This window comes from Mirounga leonina, unplaced genomic scaffold, assembly GCF_011800145.1.
Source record: "Mirounga leonina isolate KUSES-001 unplaced genomic scaffold, KU_Mleo_1.0 Mir_168, whole genome shotgun sequence".
Taxonomy (NCBI): Eukaryota; Metazoa; Chordata; class Mammalia; order Carnivora; family Phocidae; genus Mirounga; species Mirounga leonina.
In genome coordinates, this window is record NW_023270426.1 from 49,880,673 (window position 1) to 49,894,598 (window position 13,926).

At 41.3% G+C, this 13,926-nt stretch overlaps 1 protein-coding gene across 1 annotated transcript in view; it reads right to left on the reverse strand.

The window, feature by feature from the left end:
- Window positions 1-340: 340 nt before the first annotated feature.
- ARSB (arylsulfatase B) overlaps window positions 341-13,926 on the reverse strand; it is a 166,457-nt gene continuing 152,871 nt past the window's right edge. Inside the window, exons 7-8 of the mRNA XM_035014717.1 lie at window positions 3,969-4,091; window positions 341-3,177 (exon numbers count right to left, since the gene is read on the reverse strand). Coding sequence (XP_034870608.1) covers window positions 2,912-3,177; window positions 3,969-4,091 — 389 coding nt within the window. The 3' untranslated portion in view covers window positions 341-2,911. The remainder of the gene's footprint in view (window positions 3,178-3,968; window positions 4,092-13,926) is intronic.

The window sequence follows — 13,926 nt, forward strand, 5'->3', positions numbered from 1 at the left end:
AAGAGCCTTGTGACTGAGTCATCTTAGAAGGGGATCCGCTGGCCCCAGACAAGCCTTCAGATGACTGCAGCCCAGGCCAGCTGCTTGACTCTAATCTCATGAGAGGCCCTGAGCCAGAAGCACCCAGCTAAGCCACTCCTAGAGCCCTGACCCCCCTAGAGAGTGGGAAGTAATAAATGTTTATTGTTTTATGCTGCTAAGTTGGGCGGTAATTTGTTATACAGCAAGAGAGAACAAACACACTCTCTTATTCTCACTTTATATTCACTCCTACCCTCTCCTGACCTCCCTCCAATAACTTATTTTATAGTATGCACTCTTGGGGCAAATGACTGGCATGTTTTTTTCAGTTCTGATATTTTTGCTACGTTTATTTATTTAACAGTTTTATTGAGATGTAATTTACATACCATAAAATGGGCCAACACGTTAAAAAATTGTGGCAAAACCACATAAAAGTTATCATTTTAACCATTCTAAAGTATACAATTCAGAGGCATGTTGTGCCAACACCACCACTGTCCAGTTTCAGAACTTTTCATCACTCAAATGGAAACTCCCCACTGACACATTTTAAAGAATAAAGTAACTTTTTATTCCCCAGATCTGGAACAATCATGTAGTAACAAAGAAAAACCATTAAATCAATAAAACTTTTCTTTAAAGGTGAGCAAATTTGGAGAGAAACAACATTAATATGAATCTGTTCACATCCTTATACAGAATAAAGAAAACTAATGAGATATATTCTATTATGGATAAAATAAAATATCAAATAAAAGTTTTACAACAAGTAGTTTTTACAACTCCCTTTAAATCCACTGAGTGCAGAACATCCATGTTGTACTTGGCCACCAACAGAACTGGGGTGGCCCCGGGAGCACAGCAGGGAGGGCGAATGGGTGTCATGTAGTGATGGCCTCTAGTCTTCTGGTATTAATACACACTGGGATTAGAAGGATCCAGAGGAACATCTGGGCTCAGTTCGTTCATAGTATCTGCCACAGGTGTGCGGGTGGTAGGTGATGGCATTTTGACCGGTTGCCAACCCAGGAGTGGGGTAGAGGTTGATAATTGGTGTCTTCAGTTTAGCACCATTTCCTTCCAATCATCTTATTTTAATACAATACATATTAGAGGCGACCAGAAAATATTGCTACTGAATTGAAGGATGGCTACACAAGGACCTATATCACATCGTTGGCTGGCTTTAGTTTCTAGTGTCCTACAAACAAGAGAATGGAGGATTATTGCCAAAAGAGTATCTTTGGCAGGCGTGTTTCCCCTTTTCTCACCTGGAGAGGACATTATGGCTTCACTATGGAGTATCTGTGACCATCCAGATATGCAGACTCTGTTCCTACCCCAGGAGGGCAGCTTGAGAACAGAAAAGCAACAGTTGGAGGATGTGTTTAGCTCACTGCACTTGCATGGTGTGCGACTTTCTCTTTTGTTCAATTGTCCATTCATTCATTAAAAAAAAAAAAAGTACTGACTGCCTTCTTTGTAACAGGCACTGATCCAGGCATTGGTGACGAGCAGTGAACAAAACAGTGGAGCTCATGGGAAAAAGAGTATAGTTTTTGCACATAGCTCTCTGAGTCTGACACTCTCGAGAGCTAATCTGGACAGATCCACATTAGTAGGACCTCAGTGGGACTGCGAAAGGGCTGGAGGGTCAAACTGCGCATCCTCTTTCCCCCACCCCAGAACCTCAACACAAGCAGTAAAAGTGAAAATAAGGGAAACGTGGATGTGGTCTCCTTTGCTTTACTGAGGCCCAATATCTCAGATGCTGGCCATTTCCTTTAAACTGCCCACTTCCATCATCCCAAGACAAAATTATTGTTTCCTGGGGTTTCTCTTAATTGCTAGGGAATAGCATGCAACTCATAATACATTACGAGACAAAGCCACGATCATGAAAATAAACTCTGCAACTTAGAAAAGTCTTCACCAAACAGATGACACAGACCTGAGCATCACCCACTCGGCCACTTCTTGTCCACCACGAGCAGGCCTGCAGAGCCAGACCTGACCACCTTCTCTGGGCAGGGCTCTAGCTTCAGTGTTAGAGGCAAAAGGAAGATAGGGCACAGCAGTCTTCCAAAAACCAGTGGTGCTCAGAGTGGAGAGGCGAAGCAGCCTTCCCAGGCACAGGATGCCTGAGTCAAAAGGAGGTTAGGAAAAGAACCACAGGTGAGGGGGGTAGCAGGAAGTCTAGACAAAATGAGCAGTGGCTGGGGAAAAAAAAAACAACTGGGGATAAAAACACATTTCTTTATTGTAATAACCAAAACCAAGAAGCAGGCATATTGCCATGCTGACCGTAACTATGAAATGGGCCTTATGCTCCATGATGAGATGAGTGACAGGGTGAGTAAGTGAGGGGTGAACCAAGGGGGGTTATTCACATGGAATGCCTGAACATGATATCTCACAGACAGGGAGATCCCCTGGCCAACAGAACCATTAAAAACAGTCTGCTCCCTACATTTGTTACAAGAAACATGAGGCACTCCAATAAAACCCAGCTATTGGCAGAGGGAGATCTAACATCTGACTTGTGAGGCAAAAAGAGCCAGCTGTTCCAGCCTCCAGGACTCAGTGAGAACCTCCTATTCCAAGTCAAGTTCCTAGCTGTCCCACGGCTCAGGAACAAGAGATTGAATTCAGCCACCCTCTCCCCTAGACACACACCCTGGCCAACAACAGGAGTGTTCCAGGTTTTATCAGCTTTTAAATGCACTGGGGGTTGCAATGAGACACCTCAGCGTGGTTGAGGAACAAGAGAAGGGCCAGGGGAACCCAGGCTGGGAGAGCAAATGAGACGAGAGGTACAGGAGGAGTAAAAGCCTGAAGTCCAACTTGTAACAGAAAGGTGGTCTGGCTCCCCAGGGCTGCAGAAGTCCTACATCCACGGGCCCCAGGCCCCAGTGCCCTTGGGGTCACAGCGCGGGTCCTGCGCCGGGAAGTGCACGGGCACCGAGTGTTTGTGGTAGAACTGCAGGCGGGAAAGGAGCTGCCGGACGATATGGGGATGCTCTCTTGACAGGTCGTGTCTTTCTTCCGGGTCCTGGTCAATATCAAAGAGCCAGAGGGTCTTGGTCGGTGGGTCCGATGAGGGTATCACAGAAACATTGTTTTGAGACGGTGGAGGAAACCAGCAACCACAGCCTGGCAAAGAATTGCAAGAGTTTACTGGCGGAGAAGCATCATAGGCAGGTTCGCACTTCAAGTAAGGAGACTGGGGGAGAGGGCTGAGTGGGGACGTGGGCAGGAACACGTGACAAACACGCGGCCCTTGATGCTGTACCGACATCCATCTCGGTCTCTGACTTCCGGTGCTTTAACTAGACACGGTTCAGGGCTTCACAACCAGGGGCTTCCAGGAAAGTGCGTGCGTGTGTGCGTGCGGGGCGGGGGAGTTTTCAGTTGTCCGAGTGACTTAGGGGAGCTGCTCCTGGCATACCGTGCTCATGGGCCGGGGAAGCTAAGATATCTTGCAATACACGGGACACTACCAGACAAAGAATTGTCTGGCCACAAATGCCAAGAATGTCATCATTATAAACACTGCTTAACGGCATCACAGTCTTAGCCATCACACCCCACATTTTAAAAGTATGTAAAAGACGTTATTTTTAGAGAATGTGCTCAGGGGAAGCAACCACCTCCTTCAGCTACGCAATTGGTTGGGGATGTAGCTTTCAGAGATTCTCCTTGCTAGCTAGACGTGCTGTGCTCGGCAGCCACACATCTCTGAAATCCTTATTTTCCATGACACATTAGAGTGACACTGCTTCCTTTCACCCCCCACCTACAGTTAATTCTCAGTCTTCTTTTGTCAGGACAGGAGATCAAACCATTCCTCATTCAGCAGCCCCAGAGGTATGTTCTGCAAAAGGCAGTTGTCACTTTGGTAAAATTTTCCTCGCTGTTCTGGGGGGAAATGCTCAGCATTCTACCTGGGTAGCCGGTGAGAAGTTTCCAATTCCTGTGTCTAATTGCAGCATGGAGAGATGTGTTGAAGGAGAAATGTTCTGGACGAGAAGAATCATCCTTTGCTGGAGCCAGGCTCTTCCCAGGACCTGGGAAGAAACAGTGTGGAAGCATTAGGTCACTGTTATTGAAATGTGTCATTATAAATCAACATTTAATATCCTCCTTGTAGAACGGTAGCTTTTATTCAACTCTGGAGTGTAAATGTGTATCCCACCACAGAAATGAGTCTTCTATTAAATATAAACAGAAAGCTATAGTTCCATTAAACATCAGTCATAAACCACCACAAATATAAAGGGAATCCCAACGAGATTAGAACACTAATTCATCCTTAAAATCACTGTTCTGCCAACGTACAGCTGGCCCTATGTAGAACAGTGTTCTGCTATAGCAGGGTAGGTTGTTTTCTGTGTGTGCCTCTTTTCTTTCTGCTGTTAAATGATCAGATTAGATGGATACATTTTCTATATATATATATACTTATCCCTATGTAGATAATGAAATAGATTATAACATATACATTTTAATGGAGTCTCTCTCAAGCTATGAGAGTTCAATCATGCCACGATCAATAGTACTATATTTATTTGTTTAGCCACACTGATGAAATCTAAAAGTAACTGAGAAATGTTCAGTTAACTATTCAAACAGGATAATTATGGGTGTAAGAATGAATTGGTATACAAATTCTTGGGTTACCTTAATTTATCATCTTGGGATCTTATACTAATTGACTATTAGGTTTTTGAGGGAAGCAATTAATAGTACCTACTCCCCCACCTTCTTGAATTTGGAACCAATTGAAAGGTGGAGACCAGACGGCTGGAGCTAAAAATATTGCCTTTGTTACTGATAAAGTTGATTGGAGAGAAGATAGCTTCAGATCTGTGGCAGAGAGGCCTTTCTACTAACTGACCCTTGACTTAGACAGCCTAAGCCACTCATCACTGATCTTGCTGGACACCCACTGGGCTACCTCAGAGCTGAGAGCAGACCTGAGTGCTTGCATATATCCTGGGGGCAGGCTGGCCCCAAAATCAGACAGACAAAAGATCTGAAATGAGCATGCTCAGTTCCTTCTTTTGGATAACTCCCTCTGTGGCCTGCTTGTCAAGAGTGAGTAAGGTGCAGTTCTGAGTTCTACTCTAGTTAAACACCCTGGTGGAGGGGGCGCCTGGGTGGCTCATTCGGTTAAGCGTCTGCCTTCAGCTCAGGTCACGATCCCAGGGTCTTGGAATTGAGCCCCGTTGGGCTCCCTGCTCAGTGGGGAGTCTGCTTCTCCCTCGTCCTCTGCCCTTCACCCCTCTGTGCTCTCTCTCTCTCTAATAAATAAATAAAATCTTAAAAAAAAAAAAAAAAAGACCTGGTCTATCTGTGAGGACAAGGTATGGCGGTCCCCACCTCAGTCATACCTGTGCATGTTTAAAAGCCTCGATTTAGGGCCTAACTATAAAATATCTAGTCTGTTTTCAGTGCACATTTACCTGTCAACTTTTCAAACAGGGTCATAGCAAATCACCTTGGGTGTATTTCCAAAGGCTGCCAGACCACCCGCCCAAGGGCTAAGAGCTGTGTGTGTGTGTGCTGTCAGGAACAGTCCGCTGTCCACCATGGCGGCTGGCCCATCTGTCCACCATCCTGTCATAAAGATTCTGACCCTCCTCCCTGCCAGAACCGGCTTCCTGCGGGAAGCACTGTTTGTGGGGGAAAAGGCAGGGTCCTGTTCTTCCAGTCATTCTTGTGGAAATGACCCTGGAGGGACATACTGGAGACGGAGCCAATAAACATCGGTGGTTTCAGACCTTCAGTCTTCACAATCAAGTACCAACAAATCATTAGCACCAAACAGCAGATCTTTTGACTTCTTGCTTCTCTGCCTGCTTGTGGATATTTTGGCTCCAATACAAACGGATGCTTGCCGAGATCGAGGCGCAGAGGATGTCTATCGTAGGAAATGCGTTCTTAATACACAGACTGTGGTGGGACTGTGAGCCCTCATGATTTACTCCTCACAAGCTTGCACAAAGGACACACTTCGATACCAGAGAATGTTAAATCAAACAAGTATGCTTTGCAAACATAAACAAAGAGAGGAAATTCAGATGTCTTGGCTAAACATATTTATATACATTTTTTTCTTAAAACAAACAGGAACATAAAATACCTAAACAATAAATAAGTCTAAGACTAAATGACGGAAGGTGCTATTATGTCAACTCTATTTTTTTCTTATTGAGAAATTAAACAAAGAGAAAATTACAAGGAATAATCTAACACCCTGCAACTCAACACCTAGAATGTTAACATTTTGTCATGCTTGCTTAAAAAAAAAAAAAGGAATCAGAACAATGAAAACGAAGGGACAGTTTCCATGTGACAATTTTTCCCCATCCTCAATCTCGGCCTCCTCCCCCCCACCCCGAGGCTGCTGCTGTCATGGTTTCAGTGCCCAGTGTATCCTGCCGCCATTTAAAAATTGAGTGACATATGCATGCATCAAAGAATAATATCTAGACATGTTGTATACTTTAAAAATGTCGATATATATGTTAAACATACTCTGCAACTTGCTTTTTTCATCCACTACAGTATTTTTAGAGCTCTGTGATTATGTTTGTGTATACATATAGTCCTTTTAACTGTTTTTTCACTATATAAAAAAAATCACATTTCACTATATAAAAAAAATCACATTTTATTTATCCATTTTTCTGTTAGGCATTTTGGTTCCTTCAATTATTCTTTTTTTCCCCCTATTATAAACTCTCCTGCAGTGAGCACTGTTGCCCATGTCTCCTTGTGCACATGAGCGAGAGTTTCTCTAGGATTCGTGTCTGGAAGCAAAACTGTCTGGTTGCAAGGTGCACACCTTTCCAACTTTACAACACATGTTAATTGGCCCTCCTACCAGTAATATCTCCCTTTCTCCATACCCTATACCTGATACTTTCAGACTTAAAATTGTTGCCTATCTAAACATTTTAGACAGAATCTTCATTTTTAAAAATCATTCAGTCAGCAAGAATTATCTTTCTTTTTCCATGTCAATCCAAGGGTTGCTTTAAAAAACATTTTTAAATAACACCCATAGAGAAAAGTGCACAGAAGATGCTGATGAAGACTGGACACTCCTGTAGACACAGCCCACTCAAGAGACAGGACATTCCTGGGACTTCAGAAGCCCGTGTGGGCAGCCTTCAGTCACCTCCCTCCTTCAAAGGTACCTGCTATCCAACAGTAGAGTTCTTTCTGCCTGCTTTTGAACTTCATGTAAACAGAAACCATACAGCTTGTTCTTTTTTATTTCTGGCTCCAAGTGATCTCATAATGTTTGTGAGATTCACCCTTGGTGTTGAGGTTCAGCCTGTTCCCAGCACTTCATTCATTTCCATTGCTGGATGTTACTCCCTTGCATGAAGGTTCCACAGCCTCTTGCATTTAGACTCAGAACCCACAGGGAACTGACTGCTGTGTGTGAAGTGAGGTAGGACTCGAGATTCATTTTTCAAAGATGGCTATCATCTGACCAAGACTGTTGAAAAGACTGTTCTTTTCTACTCATCTTCAGGGACACCTTTGTCAAACATCTGATTTCCATTTATGGTGAGTCTGTCTCTGAAGCAGCATGGTCCAATAGAACTTTCTTTAGTGACAGAAATGTTCTCTATCTGTGCTGTCCATTGCAGCAATCACTTGCTACACGTGGCCACTGGGCATGTGAAATGCAGTTAGTGCAACTGAGGAAATTAATTTAAACGTAAATTGCCACATGTGACTAGTGACTACTGCATTGGACCGCTGAGATCTAGAGTTTCTATTCTGTCCCACTGGTCTATTTGTCTATCCTTATGCTAATACTACACTATTTTAATTACTGTAGATTTATAATATGTTCTTCTATCTGCTAGTATAAGTCCCCAACCTTGTTGTTCTTCCAGATTGATTTCATCATTATTGGCCTTTTGCATTTTCAATATAAATTTTAGGAGTAACTTGTTAAATTTCACAAACTAGCTGCTGGGATATTGATTATGATGATATTGACTCCAGGGAGTAATTTGGGGGTATTGTTGTCTTCAAATATTGAGACTTATAACTCATGAGTGTGGTGGATCCCCGTATGTTCTCTTGAAAACAGTTTATGATTTTCTGTGGAGAGGTCTTATATGTCTTTTCTTAGTTTTACTCCTACTTGGTTAATGTGTTCTAATACTATTATAAACAACATTTAAAAATTTATTTCAGGGCACCTGGGTGGCTCAGTTGGTTAAGCGACTGCCTTCGGCTCAGGTCATGATCCTGGAGTCCCTGGATCAAGTCCCGCATCGGGCTCCCTGCTCGGCAGGGTGCCTGCTTCTGCCTCTGACCCTCCCCCCTCTCATGTGCTCTCTCTCTCTCATTCTCTCTGTCTCAAATAAATAAATAAAATCTTTTAAAAAATAAATAAATAAAAAATAAAAAATAAAAATTTATTTCATACTCTGGATGTTGCATATAAAAATACAATTGGCTTTTTTAGATATTGACCTTGTTCCCAGTGACTTTGCAAAATTCATTTGTTAATTCTAATCCTTTGTTTATAGAGTCCTTGGAATATCTATGCATCCTATCATGACACCTGCAAATAATGACATTGGCTTCTCCCCATCTTATTTTAGTTTTTTTTTTCTTACCTTATGACACTGGACAAAATCTCTAGTATAAATTTGAATAAAAGTAGTGAAAGTGAGAATTTCTATCTCATTCCTGATTTCAGGTGAAAAGCTTTTAATATTTTACTGTTAAGTATGATGTCAATATAAAATTTTTGTAGCTATGCTTTATCAAAGAAGATCCTTTCTACTCCCAATTCACTAAGTTTTTTTTAATCATAAATGGATGTTAAATTTTACTATGTTTCTTCTGCGTCTGAAAATATCATAATTATTCTTTTATCTTTTAACACAATGAATTATATTTATTGATTCTTAAATGCTAAACCAACCCGCATTTATGGAATAAACCCCTTTTCATCATGAAGCTTGTCATTTTTATATATTGCTGGATTCACATTTTGTTTGGGATTGATTATATTTCCTGGATTCACATTTATTTTAGGGTTTTTGCACTTACGCTTAAGACAAATTGCTCTATTAATTTTTTTCTTGAAATATTGTCATGTTTTTGAGTCAAGGTTATATTGGTCCTATAAAAGGAACTGGATGTGTTCCCTGAAGAGTATGTGTAAGATGGATGTTACTTCCTAAATATTTGTAGGAGTTCATTTGTTTTTTTTGTTTTTTTTTTAAAGATTTTATTTATTTATTCATGAGAGACAGAGAGAGAGACAGAGGCAGAGGGAGAAGCAGGCTCCCCGCGGAGCAGGGAGCCCGATGCGGGACTCGATCCCAGGACCCTGGGATCATGACCTGCGCCGAAGGCAGACGCTTAACCGACTGAGCCACCCAGGCGTCCCGTTGTAGGAGTTCATTTGTAAAACAATGGGGGCCTAGAATTTTCTTTGTGGGCAGGTTATTTATTAATTTAATTTCTTTAACAGATATAAAACTCTTCAGATCCTCTATTTCTCTTTTTCTTAGTTTGGTAAAGTGTATTGGGAATTTGTTTAGTTCATACAAATTTTTATCTCTGTATTATCTTTTTAATGTCTGTAGCATCTGTAGTAATATCTTTTCATTCCTGATACTGGCAATGTGTATTTTCCACTTTTTTTCCCATGATAAATTTTGTTAAAGGTTAATTGATTTTATTAGTCTTTTCAAACCAACATTTTACCTAGTAGTCCCTCTCTGTAGTATGTTTGTTTTCTATTTCATAAATTTGCCTCTTCTCTTTATTATTTCCTTCCCTCTGTTTCCTTTTGGCTTAATTTGCTCTTCTTTTTTTGAGAGAGAGGACGTAGTGGGTAGAGAGAAGGAGCAAGGAGAGAGAATCTTGAGCAGTCTCCACACCAGCACAGAACCCAACTTGGGGCTCGATCTCATGACCCTGAGATCATGACCTGAGCTGAAATCAAGAGTCAGATGCTTAACTGACTGAGCTACCCAGGCACCCCTTAATTGGCTCTTGTATTTATAGCTTCCTAAGTAATTAATTTTTAGTACTTTTTCATTTCTGATATATACATTTAATACTATAAATTTTCATCCAAGCACCAATTTATTTTTATCATGTAAGCTTTAAATATGCATCTTTGTTATTCAGATCAAAATATTTTCAAATTTTCATTATAATTGCCTTTCTGACTCATGGATTGTTCAAAAGTGTATCTCTTAATGGCCAAACATTTGAGAATTTCCTGTTATCCTTTTGTTACTAATTCCAGTTTAATTCCATTACGATTAGAAAATAGATCCATGGATTTTTAAAAAATAAACTTCTAACTTTAGAGTCATGTCAGATGTACAGTATATGATTTAAATCCTTTGAAATGTGTTTCCACTTGCTTTATGGCCCAGTATGTGGTCAACTGTATAATGTTCCATTCTCACTTAAAAACAAAACAAAACAAAACAAAACATGTATTCTCAAGTTGTTAGGTGCAGTGATCCATATATATCATAATTTGTTAACTATGCTGTTCAAATGTTTTACATCTGTACTGACTTTTTGGTTTGTTTGCTTGTTCTAATAGTTACTGAGAGAATTATGTAGAAAATTTCTTACTGCGACTGAGAATTTGTTTATTTCTCCTCCAAGCTTTGTTATTTTTTGAGACTATATTATTAAGTGCTTACCCATTTGGAAACATTATAATTTTCTGGCTGATTCCTCCTTTTATAATTTTGAGAAGCCTCTCTTTATTTCCAACAACTCCTTCCCCCTTTAGTCTACTCTGATGTACAGATTATTAGCTGTCGTCATTGTTGTTAGTGTTTGCATATTTTCTTTTTCCATCCATCTCATATGCAATACAAAGAAGTATAAAACAGGGTGAAAGGCAAGATAGTGACTCCCAAAGATGTCCATGTCCTAACTTCCCTGGAACCTGTGGTATGTTACCTTAGAGAGGCAAAAGAAACTTTGCACATATATCTAAGGGTAAGGACCTGAAATGTGGAGGTTATCTCCTATTATTGGAGTGGGCCCAGTCTAACCATGAGTCCATAAAAGCAGGGACTCTTTCCTGACTTTGGTCAGAGGGAGATGGGTCTGAGAGGCAGTGTTGCTGACTTTGCAGGTGGAGGAGGGGCCATGAGCTAAGGAATGTGAGAGGCCCCAGAGCCTGGAAAAGGCAAAGGAAATGGATTCTGTACTAGACCCTATGGAAGGGAATATAGCACTTCTGAAACCTTGACCTTAGCCCTGTGAGACCCATATTGCACTTTTGACCAACAAAACTGTCAGACAATACGTCTGTGTTCTTTTAAGCCACAAACTTTGTGATAATTTGTTACCGCTGCAATAGAAAACCATATGCAAGGGAGCTGTGTATTTGCAATCATACAAATGAATTAGGAAGATATTACATATAAAGTGGTTGAATAAACAACATCAGGAAGAATATCATTAAGGTCAGACAGTAAATATTATAAAAGATCACAGTAGGAAGAAGTTGATACAGGCTGAGGCACACAGGAAGATAGATAAAGAAAGCGGGACTTTAGGCAGGACCTGAAGGATGCACGTTTTTGTTATCCACCACTCCACCCCTCTTCCAGCATAACACAATGTAAGGTACGGCCTGGGTCTGATTTAGCCCTATAACCCCGAGGCCTTACCCAGTGCCCAGGCACATCAATGACGAGCACTGCTGAAACAGCAGATGACTGCAAATTGGACCAACAGAAGGTGAAGAAGGTACTTTGAGCCCGAAGAATAAGAGAAGCAGTCTCAGTGATGGAGAGCCTCTGAAGGACAGGGAGGCAAGTGCTGCTGGAGGCTTAGGCCACGTGGCTGGTACAGGCGTGAAACAGCCTCAGGAAGGGTGAAAAGCCAGCCTGAGGAACTGTCCCTTTTCTTCTCATCAACAGGGAGGCACAAGAGGAATTTAAGTATTTTTTAAAATTAAACTTCTTTTTCTAAGACCTTTATTAAGATATAATTGACATATGACACAATTCACCCCTTTAGAGTGTAAACTTCAATGGTTCTTAGCATATTCCGAGAGTCATGCAAGCTGCTGGACAGAGGAGAAAAGGACACTGGATTTGCTAACCTCTGGGCAGAAATTAGGGGTTCAAAGAGAAGAACAACATAAAAAATCTTTCTCCTTTCCTTTGGAGCTGACAGCCACCTCTGAGATAGAGCTTTCTGGCCAGACAGACATACTCGGTTATAAGATGGACCAGTCATGGTACTGATGTTGGATATAAAAAAGGGGATGAGCAAAACATTTTCGGGCAAATGAAGGAAATCATTATCTTACATAATCTGGAAACCTGAAGGAGCTCGGCTTCTAGAATGAGGTGGGTCCATGGTTTTCAGTGGAGAATGTGTTCTCCAGAGCAGAAGGGGTTCCAGAAGCACCTCAGGAGTTGTCTTTAGATGGGATAGTGAGTTAGGGGCAGGGTCCAGTTCCCTGTCTTCATTTCCCTCAGTGTTGGTTAACCCTTAAGGAAGAATTTGTAGTGTTTGCTAAATATATTATACTTCTCTACATTTTTGTTTGAAAAAAGGGTCTGCAGCTAAATGACAATTGGAAAGATACTAATTAGTGGTGGGTGATGGACTCATCCAATGGGAAAGGGACTGAGCAGTGCCAGGGGATACTTCTGATCTTCTGGTGTTCATGAAAGGCAACCTTGTTCTCTTGACTGTACAATGAATGCATCCTCATCACTCTTTGGAAACACTGTCCAATACAGCCTAGGACTCTATTTTATAAAATACATTATTTTTCTACGTAATTTCTATGTTTCTTGTATGTAAGTTGGAAACACAAAAACGTATGAACAGGAAAATTTAAACTATCTCTAAATTTATTAGCTGCTGTTAACATTTTGATGTATAACCCTTGAGGCTTTTAACTGTACAAGGCTTAAATAAAATAAACATGTTAGCTGACTTGCAAATAAGAGGAAAGTTCGTAGAAAACAAAGTTTTCATGGCTAGACAAAATAAGGCAGGGTAGGGAGGAGTCCCAGGCATCAGTGCACACGGGTGAAGGGGATGGTCTGGGTCTCTTCTTCTCTGGGATGTTGTTCAAGTATGCGTTGGGTGTGGCTGGAGAATGCGGCTTGGGAAGAGTTAATGTTGTGAGTCTGAGGAAAGTACAGCAAGGGATGATAATCAGGAGGAGGAGAGGGCCTGTGATTGCAGTGAGGCCCCTGACCACCCGTCTCCCAGAAGGCCACAGCACACGGCAGGACACAGCGGGCCCTTCTGGGGCAGGATTGCTTGGCTTCGAATCTCAGCTCCATTATTCACTGGCTGTGTGAGCTTAGGGGTTAGCTGATCTCCCTAGACCTACATTCCCTCATCTGCAAAATGAGGATAATATCATCTATTTCACAGGACTGCTGTGTGGCCTAAATGTGTGGATACACTGGAAACGCTCATTAGCACTACATCCGGCAGATAGTAAATGCACAATAAATGGTTTTCATACGAGTTGTGCAATCTTGGGCAACTCTCCTAACTCCCCATGCCTCAGTTTACTATATAAAGGTAATATAGTAATAGCAGGTGAGAGAAGGCATATCCAGTGCTTAGCACAGTATCTGGTATGTTGTATTACCATTGTCAACATTAAAGGTAATAATGCTCATACTTAGAAGCACTCACTACATGCTTACAGAATGCTGTTAAGTGTTCTATGTATATTAACTCATTTAATCCTTGCAAGAACTCTATGAAATAGGTAATAATGGCTAGTAATGATGGTCACCGAATGGCAGCTATTACCAATATAAGATAAGTTTTTTTCTTTTATATCCTCTTTTACTGAAGACCTTATAAAGAGGAGAAAAGTAGGCAGAA